Source organism: Prionailurus bengalensis, chromosome A3, assembly GCF_016509475.1.
Source record: "Prionailurus bengalensis isolate Pbe53 chromosome A3, Fcat_Pben_1.1_paternal_pri, whole genome shotgun sequence".
NCBI lineage: Eukaryota > Metazoa > Chordata > Mammalia > Carnivora > Felidae > Prionailurus > Prionailurus bengalensis.
Window position 1 is genome coordinate 100,653,038 of NC_057354.1, and position 25,310 is coordinate 100,678,347.

Consider the following 25,310-nt stretch of genomic DNA (forward strand, 5'->3'; position numbering starts at 1 on the left):
GACAGAGAGAGACACAGCATGAACGGGGGAGGGGCAGAGAGAGAGGGAGACTCAGAATCGGAAACAGGCTCCAGGCTCTGAGCCATCAGCCCAGAGCCCGACGCGGGGCTCGAACTCACGGAATGCGAGATCGTGACCTGGCTGAAGTCGGACGCTTAACCGACTGCGCCACCCAGGCGCCCCATACATGGTCCTTTTAGACTGGCTTCTCTTACTTAGCATAATGTTTTCAAGGTCCATTCATGTTGTATCCTTACCAGATACCTCTTTCCTTTTTGTGGCTAAATAATATTCTGATGTATGAATATACCCCATGGCATTTATCTATTCATCAGTTGATAGAATTTGGGTTGTTTCCATGTTTTGGCTAATGAATCATGCTGCTATGAACATCCACATACAAGTTTTTGTGTGGACATACATTTTCACTTCTCTTGGGTATGCACTTGGAATGAAATTGCTGGGCATATGATAGCTCCCTGTTTAGCCATCTGACGAACTGCCAGACTGTTTTCCAAAGGGGCTGCAACATTCTATATTTTCACCAGCAGTGCATGAGGGCTCCAATTTACCTGCATCCTTGCCAATGCTTCCTATTACCTTTATTATTATTATTATTATTATTACATTCTAGTGGGTGTGAAGTGGTATCTCATTATGGGTTTTGTTTGTTTGCTCGCTTGCTTTTGTTTTGAGAGAGATAACACATGAGCAGGAGCGGGGAGGGGCAGAGGGAGAGAGAGAGAATATTAAGCAGGCTCTACACTCAGTGCATAGCCCGATGCAGGGCTTGATCCCACAACCCTGGGATCATGACATGAGCCAAAATCAAGAGTCAGACATTCAATTGACTGAGCCATACAGGAGTCCCTTGTTGTGGTTTTGATTTGCATTTCTCTGAAGGCTAATGATACTGAGCATCTCTTCATATGCTTATTGGCCATTTGTATATCTTCTTTGGAAAAATGTCTATTCAGATCCTTTGCCCGTTTTAAAAATTGGGGTATTTGTCTTTTTATCATTGAATAATAATCATTTTTTTACATATTCCAGATATAAGACTGTTATTAAATATATGATTTGTAAAAATTTTTCTCCCACCCTGTGGATTGTCTTCTCACTTACTTTATAGTGTTCTTTAAAACACAAACTTTTAATTATGATGACATCCAGCTTATCCATTTTTTCTTCTGTTGCTTGTGCTTTTGATGTCTTATCTAAGAAGCCAATGCCAAATCTAAGATCATGAAGATATACCCTTATGTTTTCTTCTTAAAGTTTTATTGTTTTAGCAATTACATTTAGGCCATTGATCCATTTTGAGCAAGTTTTGTGTATAGTGTGAGTTAGGGCTCCAACTTCATTCCTTAGCATTTGGAAATCTAATCGTCTATCTTCTGCCCAGTTGTACTATTCAGGATTGAAAGTGAGGTCTTGTAGTCTCTAACTCTTATTGTTGACTTGTCAATTTCTCCCCTCAGTTCTGTCAGCTTACCAGGAAATCTCAGCATGGGGTGAGTGAGCTGTGGTGAGGATGACTGGGGCCCCCGTACTCTGGGCCTGTCATGCCTAGGGTACAGCCTCCCTCATATGGTTAGGGGCTGGGCAGAGGAAAGGAATCTCCAGCCTCTGGGCCACACTCACCTCTTCAATTTAGAGTTGAAGGGGGCAAGAAAGGCTGGTAGCCTGTCCCTACTGATGAGATACAATAGCTCTTAATCAATTGCTGAGAGGGGAAGACGCCTATCTTGGCCACACGACTGGAAATGGAGTTTCCGTCAACCTGAGATGGTTGGGGGTGGGGTGGGTGGAGAGGCGTGGTGGCTCAAATACCACATACTCTTGATGTTCCTGCCATGTTTTAGCAGATTTTCTTGAAAAAGATTTTTCTTCATTTGCTATATGCTCTTAAGATAATTTCCAGACAACACTTAAACTTTTTTTTTAGTAGTTTCATTAGCTTTGCTTGTTTCACTGGAGAGGAGCCCCGTGTGGCAACTCATGCTTTCAGCCTGGAAAGTGGAACCAAACTGTTTTTAAACATATAAAGAGTTCCTATGAAATTATTAGGGAAAAAAAATGAACATTCCCCACACAAAAAAAATGTGCGAAGAGCTATAGGCAATTTACTTTAGAAAAAAAAATACAAATGACCAATTAACAGAAAAATATTGAGCCTCCCTAGTAGTCAAAGATATTCAACTAAGAATAAAATACATTATACAGTGTGTACCTCTGGATGGGAACATGGGTGATTTTAATTTCTTAATTTTTGTGTTTCTGTGAGTATGTATGTTAAAATGTATCCCCAATGGACATGTATTATTTGTATCATAAAGAAAACACCCAAGTTGGGTTTATACTGATGGCAGAGGGAGGAGTCAAGGGCCGTGGGTAGGCAGAGACCAGCAGGTCAGGAGAGTGTCAAGGTGGTGTGGGCTCTGCAGGGTCTGTAGGAGCTCTACTGCCTCGCTCTTCCAAACCATCCATTTAACAAGTGACAAAGTTGGGTGTATGAGACACTGCAGAGGGACAATCCACCTGACCCGCCAGCAGTTGGATGGGACTGAGTCACGGCACCTGTGATCACAGCTATCAGAAAGTAAATTGGTCAATGGAAAAGCTTCAGCGTGGGGTGCAGCATTTTCAGCCTTTGGAGTGTGAGGTCCAGGCTAGCTGGTAGCCATGGAGGAGGTAATACCATGAAGAAAGTGGACATACTGGGCTGGGGCTCTGGAGGCTTGATAGGGAGGAGACCTGGGAATGGAATAAAAAGAGGCTGCATCAAAGCAGGTGGTTCGACCAAGGGAGTGGATGATCTCACAGGAGGAGATCACAGTGAGAAAGGGAGAGAGGATGGCGGGCAGAATCGTGAGAGGACGAAGGGGAGCCGGAGACGTGGTCAGAGACAGCGCTGAAGAGGGGAAGTGCCCCGCAACTGATGGGGCATTCTAGCCCGCAGGCCTGAACACCTCAGAGCAATAGGCTCCACCCGTTGCCCAGCGCTGAGAGCTGTACGCACACCTTATCGACACTAGGCGGCGCTGTGGCCCACTCTAATGGCCACTCTTTTCTGGGTTGGCAGTTTTCTTTTCATTAAAGAGAAATTAATGTGCTGGGGCCCCGCCGATGCCCTGTTCAACAGATGAGAAGCCCAGAGAGGGGCTGTGACTTGCCCTAAGGTATATATGGGTGTCGTAACAGAGGTAGGTTTACCTCCCTGCCTCCTGGTTCCTGTCTCAGGCTCTCTCCAGTCACACCCCAGAGAAGGATCTAGAAAAGTGGCTGGCAGAATCCTGGGTCAGAAGGCAACCCCGAGGGTCATGGGGTCTCCCAAGAGGCCCAGACCTCCAGCACCCCCCACTTTTCAGTCTTGCCAACAGTGAAGTCACCTCCCTTGGTTTTCCCAACCTTTCTGTTTCCAGTCCTCTGTCCCCCACAGCCCCCCACCCTCTTTCCACCTGTAGCCACAATGACGTCTTTCAGTATGAGTTGGATCAGGTCACCCCTGTTAACGCATCTGGTGGCTCCAAAATGCTCTTTACCCAGACGTTCATCTTAGCCTGGCCTCTACAAGCTGCACCCTGAGCCTATACTTGCCTTTTGGGTTTGTTCTGATCAAGTTTCGTGCTAGGCACCTCCACACCTTGGCCAATCTGTTCTTCACTTCCCTGACATCCTCTCATCTGCTCCGTGGTGCACTTGCCCTTTGCTTTAATACGTGCCTCTGTCATATTTACTTCTTTCACATCTTTTCTTCTCTAGACTGAACTCCCGAGCTGTAGGACAGGGTCCATTTTGTTTGTAGCCTGTCCCATCAGGGTCCAGCTGTGGTTCTTAGAAGGCTACTGACACTAAGGGGGCCATGCTGGCAGAGTAGGCGAGGAGCTGGTGCCAGGTGCCACGGGGCAGTATCTTTAGGACCCCTGCTGGGCACTCACATACAGCCCAGAGTGTCTGTCTGGCATCGTGGGCAGAGTGGCAACTGTTTCGGTGTTTGAACAAATGGTGTTCAGAACACAATGTTTTGCCAGAATGGTTAACCGGAGCTGCTGAATGTAAGCATCCTGCACAAAGGCCATTCGGAGGTAGTTTCACCTCCATGTTCCAAGAGCTGGTATATTTTAGTACGTGTGAAAGAAAGTAAAGCGATCATTGGATTCTATTTCAGTTGCGAGTTTTGGAAAATGTGGGGGTGTATCTGGAGCAGGTAGGTCTCAGCATGGCCTTTGTCCTGACCTGGTCAGAGCTCTCCCAGAGCTGGGGCCCATAGACCCTTGAGCCAGACAGTGACAGCAACATGGCAGGCCCCACAAAGCTGCTGGCGGACGTATACCCCACCATGCCTCACCTGTGGATACACCAACTTTGGCTGCTTGTTCATAGGATGAACACGTCAAAATATTTCCCTCTCCTTTCTCTCTTGTAACAAATTTGCACCCGTGGGTGTTAACACAAGTTTTGTATTTCTCCAATGCATAGGCAGGATGGCTGCAGGGCTACTTAAATACAACTTTGTTACATAAAGGAGGTCAAGCATCTATTACATAAAGACTTCAAAAAGGCTAAAGAGGGGCGCCTGGGTGGCGCAGTCGGTTAAGCGTCCGACTTCAGCCAGGTCACGATCTCGCGGTCCGTGAGTTCGAGCCCCGCGTCAGGCTCTGGGCTGATGGCTCAGAGCCTGGAGCCTGTTTCCTATTCTGTGTCTCCCTCTCTCTCTGCCCCTCCCCCGTTCATGCTCTGTCTCTCTCTGTCCCAAAAATAAATAAACGTTGAAAAAAAAATTAAAAAAAAAAGGCTAAAGAATGAAAAATGATCTAAATAAGCTTGTCTTCTAATGCACATTTCAATTTTAAATAATACTTAAAATCTTATTCTGGGAGTATTCGAAATTAGACAATAAAAACTGGACAGTCCTTTGCTTCTGCAGAGTTATGGCATCTGACAAATAGAAACAAGGCGGTCGTCTTTGCCCCCTGCCCCTGGTCAGAATCTCTTTGACGATCAGCTCAATTTTCACTGTCTTCCTGAAAAGGGAAGATTCTTTCTAGTTGGAGGAAATTTAAATACACTTTTCAACTCAGGACATAAGTAGCGGGGAGGGATGGGCAGAGAGAAGGGAGAGAGGAAGAAAATCAAGGCTAGCTCTTTATGGAGAGCAGTCTGGGGAAGATTCTGGAGAGACTTTGATGCAGCTGCAGGCTGAGATGGAAGTGGTCAGAAGCCACCCTTTCTAAAAGTGACTCCAAACATCTTGGGATAAATACTTGAAGAAACACAAAACAGGTCTCTAGGAATAAGTATATAAAACAGTAAATGTGGTGAGTATACTGTCCAAAGTAAAAATCAGGGCATGTGACCTGCTAACTAGATGGGAGAGTTGGAACTGAGACTTCCTACCAGACGAGGGGTGCCTGGTCAGTATGCATGAACCCTAAAGGAAATGCTTGTCTGTGAAGCCAGAGGTTGGGCTAGATATTTCTTCTTCCCCTGTCAGTCTTCTGCGTGACTAGTGGTGGCCATGTGGGGAGAGTAGGTGAGGTTAGCAATTAGATGGGGATCTGTCCCTTATGACCTCTCCTCCACTTACCGCACCCCCCCCCCCTCCATACCAGGGTTTGCAGTGCACTCATGTTCTTAAAGTTAGGTCAAGTTTTCAGAGAAAAGTGACATGGATGAACCACAGGCAAAAGATGGGGAGGGAAAGGCCACTGCTGTGACCAATTCCACTCAAACAAGACACTTAGTTTAGACTAGAATCTAATTTTTCTTGTTTGGTGTGTGTGTGTGTGTGTGTGTGTGTGTGTGTGTTTTGAATCTCATTCTTCATACTGAACATCACACTGGAAGACAAGCCACTCCAGAACAAAGCCTCAGTCAGAAGGCCTTTGGTCCACCATTATTTTAGATAGGGCTGAATAACTCAAAATGATCAGATCTTTAGTAATTATGTCTTTTAAAAGTCATCTTTATAGAGTAAATGATGTATAGCAAAAAAAAAAAAAGGGGGGGCAGACAAATATGTACCTGCACACATACATAGAGGTATGTTATTTTGTTTTCAAAATTCCATATAATAAACTCACTATGACTCCCTTGATTACAAAACATAGAACCTTTGACCCCGGAGATTCCCTGTTATAGTCTGAAACAGCAACCTGTACAAACACACTTTGATACACTTCGGTAGGTCTTTTGTGTTCTGAGCACCCAATTTCAGTGTGTGTGTGTGTGTGTGTGTGTGTGTGTGTGTGTGTGGCAGGGCATTCCCCACACCTCTAACAAGCAATGCCTGGACACGGGCAGGGTGTGTGAGAATTTAACTCAATTCTGACACTATCCACCCGACGCTAAAGATAGCATCTGATTCCACAGGTTGAAGGTTCAGTCCTATCAGCACCCTCCCCACTTCTGACGCCAATCCCAAGCTCAGATTGTTACCTGGCCTTCTGACTCACTGGCTACAACTTGGAGGTTCCAGTGAACCTCTCCAACTCCGGATGCAAGTCACCAGACCCTGGTTGTTATCCGTACTTCTGATGGACCAGCCAATTAATCAGAGGTTCCCAAGGGCCTCTCCTGAGGTTGACTGATTTGCTTAGAGTGCCTCAGAGAACTCAGAGAAACATTTTACTTACTAGCAGACCAGTTTATTATAAAAGGATATAATTCAGGAAGAGCCAGACGGAATAGATGCATAGGGCAGGGGATGGGGATGGGGCTTGGAGCTTCCATGCCCTCCCTCTCTGGGTGCACCACTCTCCCCAATCTCCATGTGTTTGCCAGCTCAGAAGCTCTCTGAACCCCATCCTTTTGGGGTTTTGTGGAGGCTTCATTACACAGGCATGATTAATTAAACCATTGGCCATTGGTGAATGACTCAATCTTCAGCCCCTCTACCCTCCCCAGAGGTCAGCGGGACTGAAATCACTTGGTTGGTTCCTCTGGTGACCCCATCCTCAGGTGCTTTCCAAAAGTCAAGTCGTTAACATAACACAAAATATCTTCATTATTCTCAACCCTTAGGAAATTCCAAGGGTCTGGGGAACTCTGTGCCAGAAACAGAGGTGAAAATCAAATATATACTTCTTATCGTAAGTCACAATAACATAGTAGGTCTTTGAAACTTGGCTTTCCACAATGTATGGATATGGATATAGCCACTAACCAGTCCTATTCAGCTTCTGGCACATTCTTTTCAGATTCGTTTAAATCGCTAAGACAGTTACATATAGAAAAAGTGATTGTGTCCATTTACTGTATTCTATAACAGGCAAGGCCTTGTTATAGGTGCTACGGATGGAATAAAGTACAAAATTCTGTCACTAGAGAGTTTATCACTTAATTACAGATGTCCTCTCGAATTCTCATTGCTTTAGGGCTGATGGTTCGTTTCTTTCCACCCCAAATGAGCCAGCCTGATAGGATATCTTGATATGTTATAGAGAACAGTCCATTCAAAACCACTTTTCCATCTGACTACTGTCCTTAATCACCCTCAGCGGGCCCTCACTGTGCCCGCTCTGTCCCCAGTCATCTGTACATTCATGTTACTGCCTGGTAATTTAGCGTGGTCTTTCATATCAAGGACCCAACCAACATTTTAAATGAACTCATTTCAAATATCAGGTTTTTTTGGAGTCGATTTTCTTCAAGTCAAAAAACATTAAGTCAGGTAACAGGAGAGTGAAAATATATCGCTTTTAGAATACAAATTTCTGGTGATAATCTGTCATTAGCATTGCTGCTATGAGCTGAATAGTAAATATTCGGTTTCTTTAATGTTTGCATTTTTTAAATAATTTTTTACATTTTTATTTATTTATTTTTAGAGAGACAGAGCGTGAGGGGCAGAGAGAGAGAGAGAATATCCCAATCAGGCTCTATAGGGTCAGCACAGAACCTGATGTGAGGGCTCATACTCACGAACCGTGAGATCATGAGCTGAGCTGAAATCAAGAGTCAGATGCTTAACCGACTGAGCCACCCAGGTGCCCCAACGTTCACATTTTCTGAAAATTCACTTCAATACGTCTCTAGCTACACAAAGGCAGTAGCGGCTACACCTGCCACATCTTGGGTGGCAGCTGGACACCAGCTCAGAACCCGACACATCACTTCTTCCCGAAGAAGGCAATTTGTAAACTTGTCTCCCCTCCCACATGTTTTATTGACACAGTTCGCTGGAGGAATCTGCTTTTAAAAAGTTCGAGCTAAATTTCATAGCATGTTATTTACTTGTGTTCTACCATAGCCCAAAGATGGATGTTTTCTTTCCCTGATAAATGGGTTGAAATTTAATACTGAGAATTGGTCAAATCTACTCATTTCAATAATGAAAGAAACTACCAAGACTGCAGTTTCCTTTGTTGGGGGTGGGGAGGAGCATTAATTTCTACTCGATAAAATGTGAGTGTGTATATTTAATGAATAGTTCCCCTTCCCAATTTACTTCAGTCTTATATTGAGTGTTGAATGTAGGTAAATACAGACAAATGCCATGTTTTGAGAATACAAGTCCATGCTGTCTAAAATGACTTGGGAAGTGGACAAAGACAGAATGAAGGCTGAGGTTGGGCCAGGGTGTCTTGACCCTCAGGGAAAAGAGCAGAGACAGATGGGTGTTCGGGTGTGCTCTGTGTCCTGAGATCTGCTTCCCTTTGTTCTTTGTGCTACAGTCTGAGAGCTGAGTGTGTGGTCATCTGGGCACGCCCTCGTGGAGGGGAAAGGTCTGGGGAGAGGGCACTGGTCCCATGGCAGCAAACACAGGGTCCTTTGTTCAAGAGAAGCATTTTGTTACCATGTGTGTGAATGGAAGGAAGGCCAGGTGTCATACAGTTCTTGTTGGGTATCCAAGCTTACTTAAAGCTCACTGCATTCTGGTTTTTTTTTTTAATTTTTTTAATGTTTATTTATATTTGACAGAGAGACAGAGACAGAGCTTGAGTGGGGTGGAGGGGGTGGACAGAGAGAGAGGGAGACACAGAATCCAAAGCAGGCTCCAAGCTCTGAGCTGTCAACACAGAGCCCAACCCGGGGCTCGAACCCACGAGCAGTGAGATCCTGTCCTGAGCCGAAGTCAGATGCCCAATGGACTGAGCCACCCAGGTGCCCGCCCTCACTGCATTCCAAAGGGACTTGTGCTAATTCACAGGAACTAGTCCTTTCCTTCCTTCTCAATGAACTTTACTGAAGTGTCTCCAAGAAAAGGTACCCCACACTTGGATACTGTAAACCTGCCAAGGAGGAGAATAAGTCACCATTTCTTAATCTTCTTACAATGCTGGACTGTAGCAAGGCCAAGTCAACAATTCCTTTGTTATCAAGTCCCAAAGTGCTGGGGTTGGAATACACCTAAAACAAAGTGGTCCTTGGTTTTAGAAATCTTTAATAACCTGAGGATATTAGGGTGTGGCCACTTTTTTTTTTTTTTTTTACAACTAAGCCTCTGTCTGCCACACAAACCAGACTGACCACTGATGGCCAAGAAGTCATCACCGTTCAACGCAGTCAAGTAAAAAAAGCTGGTTTAACAACTAATGGGCCCAACAAAAAGTGACACACCCCAAATTTGTGAAAACAGACATTGCCAATGCCTTATGAATACATTCTTGGGAAATGAGAAAACCAGCGTGACACAAAAGGAGCAATGAAGGGAAAGGGACACCTAGAATACATGAAGTTGTCTAAAAGATCCCAATTGAGCTTTGCCTAAAAACATGAGACATGTCATTGGGAGATACTCATCCAGTCCCCAAGCATTTTCCTAAGGCCAGCTTAGGTTTCTGGAGACAATCTGCTCTTTGTAGGAGATGAAACACACACACACACACACACACACACACACCCCATACAACTCACTGAAATTTTCTGTGGCCCAAAGTTCCAGTAAGATGTATGTTAAAATACAGAACATGTAGAAGTCATTATCAGTTGCCTCAAAAGCCAGGACTACAGCCATGTAAGAGGGATGTGGGTGCATATACATGGTGAAGCCCGTTATTGGAGATCCACCTTCCAACATCTTGAAGTGCCCAGAAGTGTAAAGAGTGAGTGTGCATGGGGTTGCGTAAGGGAGGAGTAACTCCAAAGCCAAGAAGCAACTTCTAGCGAATAACGAAATGCCAAAGTGCTAAAAGTTCTTGAAGATGGTCTCTGATCAACTCCAATTGGCTGATGGACTCCATAAAAGGTCTTTGAAAAAATTATGCCTTTTTATTCACTCAGGGCACTTACTCTCTGCCAGTAATTAAAATGCAGGAGGCACTGGTAAAGCAATGTAAGGATACAAAAAAGGACATCCAGGGGCGCCTGGGTGGCGCAGTCGGTTAAGCGTCCGACTTCAGCCAGGTCACGATCTCGCGGTCCATGAGTTGGAGCCCTGCGTCAGGCTCTGGGCTGATGGCTCAGAGCCTGGAGCCTGTTTCCTATTCTGTGTCTCCCTCTCTCTCTGCCCCTCCCCCGTTCATGCTCTGTCTCTCTCTGTCCCAAAAATAAATAAACGTTGGAAAAAAAAAAAAAAAAGGACATCCAGGGGAGGGGCCAGGCCTGACAGTGGTGGAATGGTGGCCAAGTGCTGGGCGTGGAACTACACACCTCCCAGCAGCCTTGCAGGGCAGTGGGACACGAATCCACAGGGGCCCGTGCGCAAGTGCTCACAACGCTGGGAAAGGTGTCTAAGGAGGTTCCAAACTCTGGCTTTTGTTAAATTGTTAAAAAAAAAAAAAAAAAAATTCAGGCTTCAAGTAGCCCCTGGAGGATGAGGGGCTGGAGATGGGTGGTATAGGCCTGGCCTTACCTGGGTCACACAGGACAGCCGTGGACCATCTTCCCGAGTCTCAATTTTCAAAGCTAAGTCATTTAGCTGGTGAAAATTTCAAAGCAGTTCCTCTTAAACAGTATTTGATAAAATAGAAAGCAAAACCCATAGAAAATTTTCAGTCTCCCACCCAGAGAGTTACTATTTTGCTATGCTGGCAGCTCCAAGCTTGACCCCAGGGCCCTGGAAATCCAAGGGTGCCTGTTAGGACTGGCCCCTCCCCCTGCACGCCGTCAGGACTCGGCAGATGCAAAGATACAGAGGGGCTGGGCGTCACAACTGCCGCCGGGCTGCGGAAGCACGAGGAGAAATGAGAACCCAGATGTGGCAGGGAGGGAGCACACTAGATGCAGATCTTCTGATGACAAGGACAGGACCAATTAACAGACAGAAGCTGGAATGAGCCTGTTCTCTGGGAGGAAGCCACGGCCCCTCGCCACTCAACATCTCTCCGGCAGTCCGTGTGCTGTCTGGGATGCAGTCCCTCTGTCACTCACTGCCAGCATCCCACAGTGAGGTCCCCACCTGGCAGCCAAGGACATTTCAGGCAGATTACAGACATTTTTTTTTTTTTTGAGACTCAAATTAAGTAGACTGTGGGAGCTCCTCAAAAGCTTCTTTTTAAATTCTTTTTAAAAATTTTAGCACGCTATCTGGAACACACTGCCAGGTAGGCATGACAAAAAATTTTTTTAAGTTGATGTTTGAGACAGAGAGTGGGAGTGTGAGCAGGGGAGGGGCGGGGGGGGGGGAGGGAGAGAATCCCAAGTGGGGCTTGATCTCACGAACCTGTGGGCATCAAGAGTCGGACACTTAACTGAGTTGTGCAGGCGTCCCCCCCCCCAATTTTTTTTAAATAGGCAATTTATTTTAGTGTTTCAGAAGACATGATTATTCTTGGAAAGGGTTTATTCTTCTATAACTCTGGATAACAAAGATTATACCCTAATTTTGATAAGCCACCGCAGGCAGACAGTGGAACACCTCAGGTTAACGCTGAAGTGCTTGGGAAGGGCAGTAAAAAAAAAAAGCCTCAAGAAATTCAAGAGTTGTCATCATTTCAGGGAAGGCGGTGGCTTCTGTAGCCTAAGGTGGCTTCAGAGAATGCAGGAGACCTAGAAAATGTCTTCTGTGTCCCTCCCCGACCACAGACGTTGTTTCCCCTGGTTGTTTCCTGCAAGTCTTCTGACAGAAGGCAGACCCGACAACAGAAAGGGACCGTGAACTTCTCCAACTGGCCCAGGCCTCATGCAGCAGCATGGCCAAACCAGGACTAGTGGTTTAGCTACTGAGCACATCATCCTGGAAGTGCCCCCGACATCTGTCCTACCAAACAGTAACAAGGAACCAGAATCAGGCATTCAGGACTCTCATCAAAGGAGTGACCTCCATTCTCCTTCCACTTAATTACCCGGTATTCTGTGTGCAGTAGACATGGACAGAGTTTTTACAAATTAAATAACGTTCTTAAAATTCAATAAAACATCATTACATACAAGTCTCTTTGAAAAGTCTTTCCCATTCAATTCTCAAAATTAACTTACAAAAGTTTGTGCAAAAACACTGACCTCAAATAAATAGGTGGGGGGGGGGCAAAGTGGGAAGAGCTAAACTTTTTTTTTTTTTTTAAATTAAAAGTTAAAAACACCAGCTGCACTTCAAAGTATCTGCAGGATGAAATGGATCAAGAAGGCTAGGAAAAACAGCCTTCAGAGTCAGAGCTGCATTTTCAAGTGAGGTTTCTCTGTGTTCAGAATTCACAATGGATGCCTCCGCTGAGGTCCTTCACCACGCCCTCTTTGACCAGCTTTAGGAGGAACCTGGTCTCTGTTGTCACATTATGCATGGTCTGAAAGTTCATGGCAGCCATGCAGAGATTGTCAAAGTAGTGCAAAGGTGTTTTGGGTTGATTGAGGTCATATCCGAAGCCTGCCAAACTGACTTCATCACACAGATGTGTGGCTAAGACAACAGCAATTACACCAATGGTGGGGACGTTCTGAAAAAAAAGGAAAAGACAAAACAAGGCTTAGGAGCACAATTCATTGATTTCCAAGGGCTATCCATGCTCTGCAGAGTAACACAGGCTGCTCTGGGGGCCGCAAGCTTAGACATGACATGGTTTTACAGATCCCAGAATCCTGAAGTCGGACTTCCTGCCCGTCAGGGATTTACACTCTAAAACATGGTCTGTGATGTGGACACTTCTCACACACCACCAAGCGGTAGCTTGGCAGTTACTGTACCAAGCTAAACAGTGTTCCTTCTAAGCCTTCTACCTACTGGTCCTACAGGTACTGACCAGAACTGCAAAAACAAGTTCATTTCTTTTCTTACACGACACGTATCTAGAAGGTCTAGGTATCTAGAAGGTCTGTCCGCTCTGGAATTGGTGGTCACAGGACCTTCCACAATCTTTCTTGGGACCTGTTTCTGGAGTTGGGCCCTTCCCTGCGGGCTCCTGTGGACAGTCTCTACCAGAGAACACAGCAGCCTCAGTTCTTGCCAGTGAAGACTGAGTTCACTGCTTATCTGAAGCTGCCTCCCACCCAAGGCCAACACTCCTGGCAAATAAAACACTTCCAGGTCATTTTTCACATGTATAGCTGCTAAGCCAGGTTCTGCCCACCCTCGATTTGGGCAATTTTTAGGCCCCAGTTAAGGGTCTCCACATTTGTTCCTCCCAAAACGTTATCCTATGGACTTTGGCCTAGTGCGCCAAATGTCTGAACCATTCTGGATTCCGACTGAATCACCACTCTGCCACCCTCCTGTCCACCATCTTTCCACTTGCAAATCGGGAATCGTGCTTTCTGTATCTCTGTCCCAGTTTTGGGTGAAGACAGTACACAGGGCAGAGAGAAATACAGAAAGCCTTAAGCTGTCTAAGCACTAGCCGAAGGCCACTGCTGACCTGCAAATGACATTCTGTTGCATGGTTTTTCATGTAAATAAATATACCTACTTTGTTCATCCTACTTGAGTCTGTGGCTTTCAGAAACAACTCTCCTTTTCCATAAACCGGAACAACAGCGAACCCTTCAGAGTTCATAGTTTAATCAGGATTAAGGAGCTTCTACTAAACTCATCATTTGTCAAAAGCCACCTCTTGCTCCTTGGTGTGTTGCATCTACGTCACTCATTAAAAAGAAACTCAACAGTCACTGAATTCAAGAGAAATTAACCCAAAGGAAGACTTTCTGCTATTTAGCCATAAGACCCTAAGGCAGTGTCCTGTCTTACCCTGTGGCCAGCGTGGCACCTAGCAGGTCGGGAAAACTCAATCAGGGTTTACAGAAGGAGTGTATGAAGTCAACTGCTCATAGGGGCAAGCATATGGAGAGAAACTCAGAAACTATCAAAAACCACTCAGAGGGGTAGAGCATTTGACTGCAAAAACCACTCAGAGCATGTTACCTACAGAACATATCCCCTAAGATCATACCTCTTAATCCAGCAGACTTCCCTGTCTGCTGGAAGGGCCTATGTATGAGGAAGTTCCTGACAATGCAATCAGTTTGTTGTCTATTTTCAAGCTTTTCCCTATGTATCTCTGTACACACATTGTTATTTTTATCTTTTAAAGTTTTTATTTATTTGAGAGTGAGAGTGCATGCATGATCGAGCAGAGGGACAGAGAGAGAGAGGGAGAGAGAGAATCCTAAGCAAGCTCCATGCTGCCAGTGCAGAACCCCATGCAGGGCTCAATCCCACAAACCATGAGATCATGACCTGAGCCAAAATCAAGAGTCAGATGCTCAACTGACAGAGCCAGCCACGTAACCCTCTAATTTTCTTATAATAAAATTTTTTAGAGTAAAATTGCTGGGTCAAGACTATTCACATTTAAAGCTGATATCTACTGCCAAAATACCATCCAGAAAAAGTACCAACTTATAATTCTATCTGTATTCCTGCCAAACAAGGACATTATCAAGCTTTTAAATCTTTGCTAAGAAAATAGGAAAAAAATGTCATTGTGGCTCTAATGTACTTTTATTTGATTACTGGTGAAATTGAACATTTTATCATGTACTCCTTGGCAGTATAAATTTCTTCCTTTGTGAAATGTCTGTTCGTATCTTTCCCTCATTTTTTAAATTGGCCCATCTTTTCTTTTTGCTGTAATAAGATCATTCTGTACTTTGAGAGTATTTACTATCATACATATGATAAAATTTCCCCCACTTACTCTATGTTCTAACTTTGTTTCTGATACCATTTGCTGTTCAGTAATTTCATATTTTATTGGAAGTAAATCTGCTCATTTTTGAAAGGTTACTTCTTCAATAAAAAGCTACACAAACCACAAATGAGCATTTGCCTATGTCTAAAAAATATAATGGAATTTAATAAAGAAACAGGGCAGTTGAGAAGATAGAGAAATCAAAAGGTATTGAAAGATACTTGAATATATTTATAGTAAAACCTCTTCATAACTTAAGAATCTCGCCAAAGTCTATGTAAGTCTTTTTTTTTTTTTTTTTTAACTGCTTTGTTAAAATTGATGCTAACAGGGGCACCTGGGTGGCTCAGTCGGTTGAGCATCCGACTTCGGCTCAGGTCATGATCTCTCGGTCTGTGAGTTTGAGCCCCGAGTCAGGCTCTGTGCTGACAGCTCAGAGCCTGGAGCCTGCTTCGGATTCTGTGTCTCCCTCTCTCTGCCCCTCCCCCACTCGTGTTCTGTCTCTGTCAAAAAATAAACGTTAAAAAATTAAAAAAAAATTGATGCTAACAGGCTAAAAGTTTTAAGTCCACGTTCTGGGGGAACCAATGTGCTCCCATGTGGGCAAGAGCAGCTAAAGCAACCTATTCTATAGTGAACCGGATCATGGACCCTGACAGCTGCTGCCAGGGGGCAGGGCCACTATCCTCTGCGAGGGAAAAAGGAACCATTTTCTGACCAGAAAGACTGGTCCTGGCCATGCTCCTGCAGTGGGCAGAAACTACGTGGTCCTCCCCAGGGATGGGAGGGCAGGAAAGCACCCGAGAGGGCAGACGCCTGAGAAAAATGGCAGCCTGCCAAGGGAAGAGCTTCAGCTGTGTTCATGGCTCAAGCCTGGGGCTGGAGCCAGAGTTGGGGTTAGCTGTTACCAATCACAGTAAAGAACTGGGTTTTTGTTTGAAGGAGGCTATTTAGGTATTTGTTTTTCCTATGAAACACAGAATTCTTCCTTTAGAGTTTACATAGGTGTTTTAAAGAACATTTTTAATTAGAATTTGATTCATAGGGCAAACAGAAGAGTCTGCTCATCTGCCTATTGGTTGACCACATCTAAGAGCCTAGCTCAATGTTTGCAAACTGTGACCCTGACCAACCCCAGGTATCTCCTGGGCAGTATCTCAGGCTCTCAGTGTGAGCAGCGGCACTGGCCCCCATTTCTAAATTCCTTGCTTTCCTTCATATAGGGAGATTTTGCTTGGAAGTTTGTTTAAGGAAGGGGTGCCTGGGTGGCTCAGCCGGTTGAGTGTCTGACTCTTGATTTTTGGCTCAGGTCATGGTCCCAGGGTCGTGGGATCAAGCCCTGATTCAGGCTCTGCACTGAATGTGGAGCCTGCTTGAGATTCTCTCTTTCTCTCTCTCTCTCTCTCTCTCTCTCTCTCTCTCTCTCTGCCCCTCTCCCCTACTTGCACTCTTTCTCACTCTCAAAAAAAAGACAAAACGATTTTTAAAGCTGTGATTTCCAGCTTTTAAAAAAGTGTTTTAAAGACACAGGCTTAGCTATTCGGATCATAAAGAAATAGGTGATAAAGCCATTGCCACCTCCCTGGTGGCAGCACAGGCTAAATGCGGGTAAAGAATCCCTATTGCAGTGAACAGCCAATATAGTGCAAAGGTTCTCAAATTAGGCTGCAAAATAATATCACCCAGGGGGCTTTGAAAGTCCCAATGTACAGACCACCACACAGAATAATTAAGCAGAAAGTGTGGGATGAGACCCAAGCATCAGCTGAAAAGCACTGCTCTGGGGGGCAAACTTTATTTAACATTACCTGTAAGGTGAAGATAAATGTCAATTTTCGCTTAAGCAGCACACAGAGTTAAAAATGTAAAGAACTTTTCAGACCACCAAAGTGTCTTTCAGTGTCCTCCAGCAGTTAGTTATATGGAGTCACCGACTAGGAATACCTTAAATAACATCCCAGGGACCTAAGTGTTAACGTGTTGACTGTACTGAAGACAGGAGTCACCAGGGGAAAGGCCAGGTAAACAATGAGGAGCCCTGAAGTCAAGATGCAGAATAGTAAACACACACGGAGCATCGATCTGCTCAGTGACTACATTTCTACACTGGATGACTCTTCTGGGTATACAGCTGAGCCCAAGTGAAAGTTGTACAGCTGTCTCCCTTCCAACACAGAGAAGAACAGTTAACTTTCAGTTGCAACAATACCTTATCTCGGCCCCAGAACCTTGACTGGGGCTCTGAGTACTGAAGGATGTCAAAGGCAGTCTCTTTGATAATAACTGGATTCAAAATCCTGAAATGTTTTGGCTGTAGTGGGATTTTTTCCGCCACCTGCTTCCAAAAGAAGAGTCGCACCCAAAATGGCTAAGGAAAGAAGGCAGGCAATCATTAGGGGTATTTAATAAGGTTATCCCACCAGCAGCAGGTGAGAACACACCCCTGCTAATCAGCCCAGAGTTATGGCGTGACCCCATGTGGGCTTGTCTGCTGCATTCAACAGTAAAGTCACCGAGATCTATGCGAATCCAAGAACCCAACTCAAAGTAGCCACCCCAAAGGACCTGATTTACGAATGTGGTGTTGGACAAGAGGACGAAGGGCAGCATCGGCTCTGGTTTCCATGGGGAGGAAATTCCGCAGGGAATGACCTGAGATGGTAAGCCTTTTTAGGATTGAAAGGCATCGTTTGTCCCTGGGAAGACCAGGTGAACAGATCCTATTTAAGGGTATTAAGTGTCCGAGTGACCCACTCCGACCAGGCCCTCACCCTGCGTCCTCTCCATGGCTTTGCTCTATCTGTCTAGTCCTGTGAAGTCTTCTGGTAACTGAAAGTTATTTCATAGGTGCTTCATCTTCCAACTAGGTCGACTTCTACACAACAGAAAGTCCAGATCATAACCTATGCAAAATCAGGCTTTGCAGATACAAATTCTCCATCACATGGAGCTTATGTGAAAAGTGTAATACATCCTATTAATTTTGCAGATGGCTAGTTTGTGTGTATATAGATAGTTGGCTCCTGGAATCTATTTCAGCATCATGGGTAGGACCATAAAGTAATGTGATCAATTATTACAACAAACAAAAGGGAATATGACCAAGTGAGGGCCATTTCCTCAACATCTGCCCCTTTGGAATTCTGTGAATTTCCTCCAACAAGGGGACCACCTATCAGAGCATTTTTAGAAAATCTCTTTGGGAATATTCCTCAAAGGTTTTGTATATATTCTTTTGAAAATCCTCCACAGTGGTTTATACACATCCAAGTAAGTCTAATTTCTCGATTAGCCAAAAGGCATGTAAACTCAAGTCTGGTGAGTAAGGTAGGTGATCACTAGTAACAATTTTGGTTCAAAACTTGATTTTCCCATTTAAGTAATGATCACAGTTTCTACATGTGACTTAACCTTAAATTCTGAAAGTAATTCTCAACAAGGAGTACTGCTGCGTTTCTACAAAGGGAGTAGTTATTTTAGAGACACCACAAAAGTACAGTTGATCCTTGAATGATGTGGGGCTTAGGGCACCACCACCCTATCCCCGCATAGTTGAAATCCACATATAACTTTTTTTTTTTTAAGTAGGCTCCATGCCCAGGGTGGAGCCTAATGGGGGCCTTGAACTCACAACCCTGAGATCAAGACCTGTGCTGAGATCAAGAGTCGGACGCTTAACCGACTGAGCCACCCAGGTGCCCCCACAGATAACTTTGGACTCTCTGAAAGCTTAACTACTGAGAGCTTACTGTTGACCAGAAGCTTTACTGATAATATAAACAGTCGATTAACACATCTTTTGTATGTTATATGTACTATATATTATATTATTACAGTAAAGTAAGCTAGAGAAAAGGAAATGTTATTAAGAAAATCTTAAGGAAGACAAAGTATATTTACAATACTATACTGTATTTACTGAAAACAATCTGTGCATAAGTGCACCCACGCAGCTCGAACCCACACTGTTCAGGGGTCAACTGTATGTATGCCACTGTGTTTGTTTAAAAAATAAAAGTCTGTAATTACACTTAGAGACCCCTCCACTTCTTATGAAAGAATACTAGATGGCTGAGTTTCTAGTGCTTACCAGGGTTTCATTTTTCACCATTGCTTGAAGCCAGTTGAAGTCAACACTCTTAAATAAAACAGCAACAAACAAGTCATGGGAATAATAGTCAAGGTCAGACAGTGGCGCACCCTCTGGGTAAGTCATCCTTATGGTAGTTTTATTACCAACATGCTCTGAATATCCCTCAACTGGTGCACTGTTTAACCTATTTAAATAAAAAGGAAAAGATAAATTGACAAAGCAAGCCATCAACCCTCTTATCATATCATACAAAGTCCCTGCACTGCGTCCCCCGCATTTTTAGGACTGGGAGTGAGCTGTGGGTCTGGAGGAAGGCATCCCTCCCAGCAGCCTTGCGTCCCTGAGGGACACCCATACCTCAACTCTGAATGTCAAGCAATCCCATGTAGTCCTGCCATTTCAAGCTAACCCAACATATTATATTTTAGGCTTTCTCTGGGCACCAGTGATACTTGCCTGAACACTCCCACTGTGTTCAGATATGAGGGGTTCTTGCTAGGAATTCAAAAAGATAAGCAGAAAGGAAACCTAGAAACCAGGGCAAGGCAGACACAAACCACACTTAGACTGACAGGGTCAGGACCAAGGAGGGCAATAGGCCCAGGTGCATCCTTAAAGCAAGGATTTGGGACACTTACAACTGTCAGATCAACAAAGGCTCTTACCAGGCTCATTGTTTGGGGGCAAATTGTAAGAATTCTTCTGAAAGCAAACTGACCCAGTTAAAGATTTTTGTAATCTCAAAAAATGCCTGTCTGGTTCTTCCCCTGTATTATCACACCTGTATCCCAACTTCCTTCTCTATTCCGCTGCCACTTCTTCTAGATCTGATACCTACCTCTGGATTATCATAAGATATTATTAGACACGATGACTAAATGCAAGGCATGCCCCTGAAGTGGTTATTTTTTCCCATTTATTATTTTATTTTATTTTATTTTTTTTAATTTTTTTTTAACGTTTGTTTATTTTTGAGACAGAGAGAGACAGAGCATGAACAGGGGAGGGTCAGAGAGAGAGGGAGACACAGAATCCGAAACAGGCTCCAGGCTCTGAGCGGTCAGCACAGAGCCCGACGCGGGGCTCGAACTCACGGACCGTGAGATCATGACCTGAGCCGAAGTCGGATGCTTAACCGACCAAGCCACCCAGGCGCCCCCCCATTTCTTATTTTAAAATAAAGGACATTATCAGTGTGGCTGGTGAAATCTGGATAAGGATGTAGACAGGGTCTAAATTTTATCGATGTTAATTTCCTGATTCTCAACATTGTTCTGTGGTTCTGCAGTTCTATAATAGAATGAATGCCCTTGTTCTTGGGAAATGCACACTGACTTGTTTAGGGGTAAAGGGGCTTGATATTTGCAACTATCAAAGGGTTCGGAAGAGTAACGGGAGAGGGAGAGGGAGAGGGAGAGGGAGGGAGGGAGGGAGGGAGAGAGAGAGAGAGAGAGAGAGAATTATAAAGCAATGTGATAAAGCATTACAGGTTGGAGAATCTGGGGGGAAGGGTGAATGCGAGTTCTCTGTACTATTCCTGCAACTTTTCTGTTAAATTTGAAATTGTTTCAAACCAAAAAGTTAACCTCCAAAGGCTTCTTCACTGATATTCTCCCTCATCATCAGGTTAAGCAACCCTTTCTCTATCCCCAGCACTCAGTGGCCTCCCAATGTCCACACATGAAGTCCCCGTTCCCCAGTCTGGTGATGTGTGGGCCACCACTGGGCATCGGGCCACCTTCCAGCCCCTTTCCCACTCTCCTAGCCTCTCCCTCCTCCTGCCAGGGTGGGGGGCTCCACACCCAAGATCTCCCCACCTACCTCCTCCCTAAAGAGCCAAATCCCACTGCTCTGCAAGGCCAGCCCAGGGCCACCCTTCACTCCCGCCACACCTCTCCTCTGGCCCAGAGTGTGCACTGCCTGCAACTCCTGGCTTCTCTCTTCTTCTCTTCCCAGTCACGGACCAGTAGATGGGCATGGGGTCCCGTCTGCCTCCCCAGTGCTGCCTGTGCACGCATCTTTCAGCTGATCACGCAGGACCGGGGACTAGGTTCTGGAAGCCTCATACCCTGCATGTGGACTGTTCGTGTCTGGCCCGGACCCTGGGCCCTGCAGTGCCTCAAGGTGCTCATCTATGATGCCAACAGTGATGGCTCCATTGAGGAACAAGAACATCTAAAGCAGACAAGGTAGTGTCTGGCACACAGAAGCATCCAATGAAAGGCAGGGGCTATATCCTTCTTCACCCCAACATTTATAACCCTCGAGGCCCCACTCCTGCCCCCCCCCCCCAACCTCACACCATTCCTGCTCTCTGGCCGCTGGGGCCCATGGCACCTCTTCTGCCTTAACACTACGTTCTTGGGGCTCCTGGGGGGCTCAGTCGGTTAAGCGTCCAACTTCAGCTCAGGTCATAATCTCACGGCTCATGAGTTCAAGTCCGTGTCCAGCTCTGTGCTGACAGCTCAGAGCCTGGAGCCTGCTTCGGATTCTGTGTCTTCCTCTCTCTATGCCCCTCCCCCGCTTGTGCTCAGTCTCTCAAAAATAAATAAAACATTAAGAAAAAAAAATCTAGATTTTTAACTATTTCTTCTATCTTGGCTCTTACAAAAGTCTGATTCATTCCCACAAACACTTTACACCCCCTGTCCTCTCCTCCAGAGCCCCCGTCTATCCTACAAATTCTCCAAACAGAGCTGCTAACATCCATTGAGCCTTTACCCCAAGCCCGACACTAAATGCTTTACCCTAAGTTCTAAGTGCTTTACATCTGTGAACTCATTTTGTCTTTATGTAAGCCTATAAGGTACATACTATTATTTCCTCCATCTATAGATGAGGAAACAGAGGCACAGGACAGTTAGGAAACTTGCCTGAGATCACAGCTACTGGGGACAAAGGCATTATGTGAACATATCACTTTTAGACTCAAAATATCTGAAATGGATCTTGTTATACTCCCTCACTAACCAGAGATTTTTTTCTCCAACTACTCCGCTTCTGACAGCAGTTCTGCTAACACCTGAGACCCCAGACTAGAAATCCTGGCATCCCTTACCATTTACTGTCAAGCTGTGAGGAAGTCCCCCAATTTACTTTCTCAATATATCTCCCGGATTTGATCCTTCAGTCTCCATTTCCACTTTTTCTGCCTCACACCAGGCCCGCACACTGCGTGCACGGACTACAAACTCGACACCCAGTCCCCAGCCCTCGCCTGCCCTGCCTTTGGTCAAATCCACACGCTCCTGCTGAACAAATCTGATGAAGGCCCAGCATGCATCGTGCTCCTGGTTCTACACATCCTTCAGATGGGGAGAATTTATCAAAATGTATCAAGAGCCTTAAAAACATTCGAGTATCTTTAAGCCAACAATTCTGAGAATTCTTGGAAAGGAAATAATCAGAGATAAAGACATAAGTATGAGGATGTGCAAGGCATTTTCACAATAACAAAGAAACTGAAAAATTCTAAATGTCCACAACAGAACAGCTAAATAACTTCTGATACTCTCACTTAGAGGAACAGTAAGTACTTGGAAGAGTTAATTTTCTAAGAAATATTTAATGACCTCAGAAACTGTTCATAATATCCGATTAAAAAAGCAAAATATTTTATAAGAATATAAATGCACTCATTAGTACGTGTATAGAACAAAAGTGGAAAAAACACAGCAAATTAATAGTGGTTGGTTATTTGTGCTATGAGTGGTTATTTTCTTTCTTACATTTTCCTGTATTTTTTTTTTTTTTTTAATCTTCAAGAATGAGGACATTTTACTTTTACGATCAGGAAAACAATTTTCAGCCGGCTAAACCAGAGAGAATCTAGGATGAGCGGAGTTCAGACTGTGTGCTCCCACGATCCCTCCAGCACTGCTCGCGGGGTGCACCTACACCTAGCCCTGCTCCCCGAAGCCAGGCATCTCACTAGCTCACCCCCCAACACCACGTCCACTTCCTGGCTCTGCCTCACCCAGGCTTCCTCCTGAATCTACCCAGTCTTCCAAACCTCACCTCCTCTGTAAAGGTTCTGCCATATTAGGGTCGATACGGAGCAGTTTGGGGGCATCCAATCATTTCAGGTTTGTGTTTCAACTCCTCAAGCAGTAAATCCCCTGCAGGCAGGGGCCTGCAGCACTTCCTGCACCCCTCACTGTCGCTGGCACTACACCAACAGCAGCGAACTGAACTTTAGAGGTGAACCCATGTACCTTATCACAACATCAAACTGGTTCAGGGCATGGCCCAGTGCTAGTCCGTGCAGTATCCCGCCGCTTCCGATAACCACACAACGCCTGCAGCTCTTTGCTTTTAAGTGTTCAGGCATGTCGTGCTCAGGCAATATCTCCAAGAGGCTCTGGACTTGGCTGGAGAACCTCCGGAATCCAAAAGGAGGATCGTACTTGTACTCGGCTTCATTCACTTTGGGGGCCTCCTTCACGAAAGGCGGTAAGTCCATGCTGTACCTGTGCTCAAACAACTGCGCCATGGACTTCTTCGCAAACTTCGGTCGGCATTCCTTCTGCAAGACTTGCTGAGCATATTTCTGAGCTCTCTGGAATGAAATCACACCAGGCTGAGTTTAAAAAAAAAACCTCTCAGGCATCAGAAATACCCTCTTACAGATGACACTGTGTCCTGGGATGTCTGATAAAGCTCCCCGTAGATTACTGTCTTTCAGCACAAAACATCTCCCTTTTAGAGTTAATTTGTGGTCAGAAACTTAAAGAAAAAAACCTGAGAGAATCACATAACAAGGAGATAAACTCAACAATATCTACTTCATTATACAAGGAAAGCATGTCCTCATACCCCCACCTCCTACCCCTAGCCTGCCCTTGTTCCTAAAATAAATGTGGGGTGAAATACATACTCTGATGTATTTCATGTTTTATAAAAGCCCGACACAGGCTACAACATGGATGAACCTTGAGAACACTATACAAAGTGAAATAAGCCAGTCACAAAAGGACAAATACTGTTCGATTCCACTTCCATAAGATCTCTATAGTACTAAAATTCATAGAAACAGGAAGTAGAACGCTGGTTATTGGAGGCTGAGAGAGGGGCGGGTGGGAAGCTATTGTTTAATGGGTACAGAGTTTAGGTTTTGCAAGATGTAAAAGTTCTAGAAATCTGTTTCATAGCAGTGTGAATATACTTAACGGCACCATATTGCACATTTAAAAATGGCTGAGATGGTAAATTTTATGTGATTTTTACCACATTTTTAAAAAATCTCATATTTTAGGTTCCTGTCTAGTGAGATGAGAAACAGGCTTATTTACCTACCAGTTGGGGCAATGAGCTTCATACAGTCTGAAACGCAAGTTATTCTACATGTAACCAGGGAATAATGTCACGTCAACATAGAAGTAGCTGGCCTTGGTTTTGTATACAATTTTCCTTGCACATTAATGCTTTGCCTCAATAAGGAACGACTGTTGGGGCACCTGGGTGGCTCAGTTGGTTGAGCGTCTGACTTCGGCTCAGGTCATGATCTCGCGGTTTGTGAGTTAGAGCCTGGCGTTGGGCTCTGTGCTGACAGGTCAGAGCCTGGAGCCTGCTTCGGATTCTGTGTCCCCCTCTCTGTCTGCCCCTCCCCTACTCATGCTCTGTCTCTGTCTCAGAAATAAACATAAAAATTTTTTTTTAAATAATGAACGACTGTTGAATGCCAAATACTCTAGCCCAGATGAATGCAGCAACCCACGGAAGGACATGGGACAAAGGGCCATTCGTCCCAGTCTTTCCTCTTGGCTCAGTCTGGCCAAATTCTGCCTCCAAACTGTTTGGCAGGAAGTTCTCCCTCATCGCTGTACTTTTTGTCCTTATCTCCACATTCAGCAGCCTTGGCTCTGCCTTACCCCTCCTCCCACCAAACTATCTTCTCACTCACACGCACATACAAACACATATGTGCATGCATGTATGGTGTCCTAGATTGGCTGGGATATTTATTTTTAGGACTGAACATGTCTTTTGAACTGCGTCCATACTATTATGAGGATCATTATTGTTGTATATAATTTTATTTTATTTTTTAAACTTTTTAATGTTTATTTATTTTTGAGAGAGTGAGCGAGCGAGAGAGAGCATGAGAGGAGGAGGGGCAGAATCCGAAGCAGGCTCCAGGCTCTGAGCTGTCAGCACAGAGCCCAACGTGGGCTCGAACTCAGAGAGTACAAGATCATGACCTGAGCCGAAGT

General features: G+C 44.8%; 1 protein-coding gene across 6 annotated transcripts in view; it reads right to left on the reverse strand.

The window, feature by feature from the left end:
• Positions 1-11,423: 11,423 nt before the first annotated feature.
• The window catches only part of ST3GAL5 (ST3 beta-galactoside alpha-2,3-sialyltransferase 5), a 50,459-nt gene continuing 36,572 nt past the window's right edge, over positions 11,424-25,310 (reverse strand). For 2 of the 6 annotated variants that reach the window (XM_043603888.1, XM_043603889.1), the window contains exons 5-8: positions 23,313-23,656; positions 19,096-19,282; positions 17,215-17,373; positions 11,711-12,818 (exon numbers count right to left, since the gene is read on the reverse strand). In XM_043603888.1, coding sequence (XP_043459823.1) covers positions 12,570-12,818; positions 17,215-17,373; positions 19,096-19,282; positions 23,313-23,656 — 939 coding nt within the window. In that variant the 3' untranslated portion in view covers positions 11,711-12,569. Of the gene's footprint in view, positions 12,819-17,214; positions 17,374-19,095; positions 19,283-23,312; positions 23,678-25,310 lie in introns of all 6 variants that reach the window. The other 4 variants (XM_043603893.1, XM_043603892.1, XM_043603891.1 and 1 more) reach the window with 3 other exon arrangements.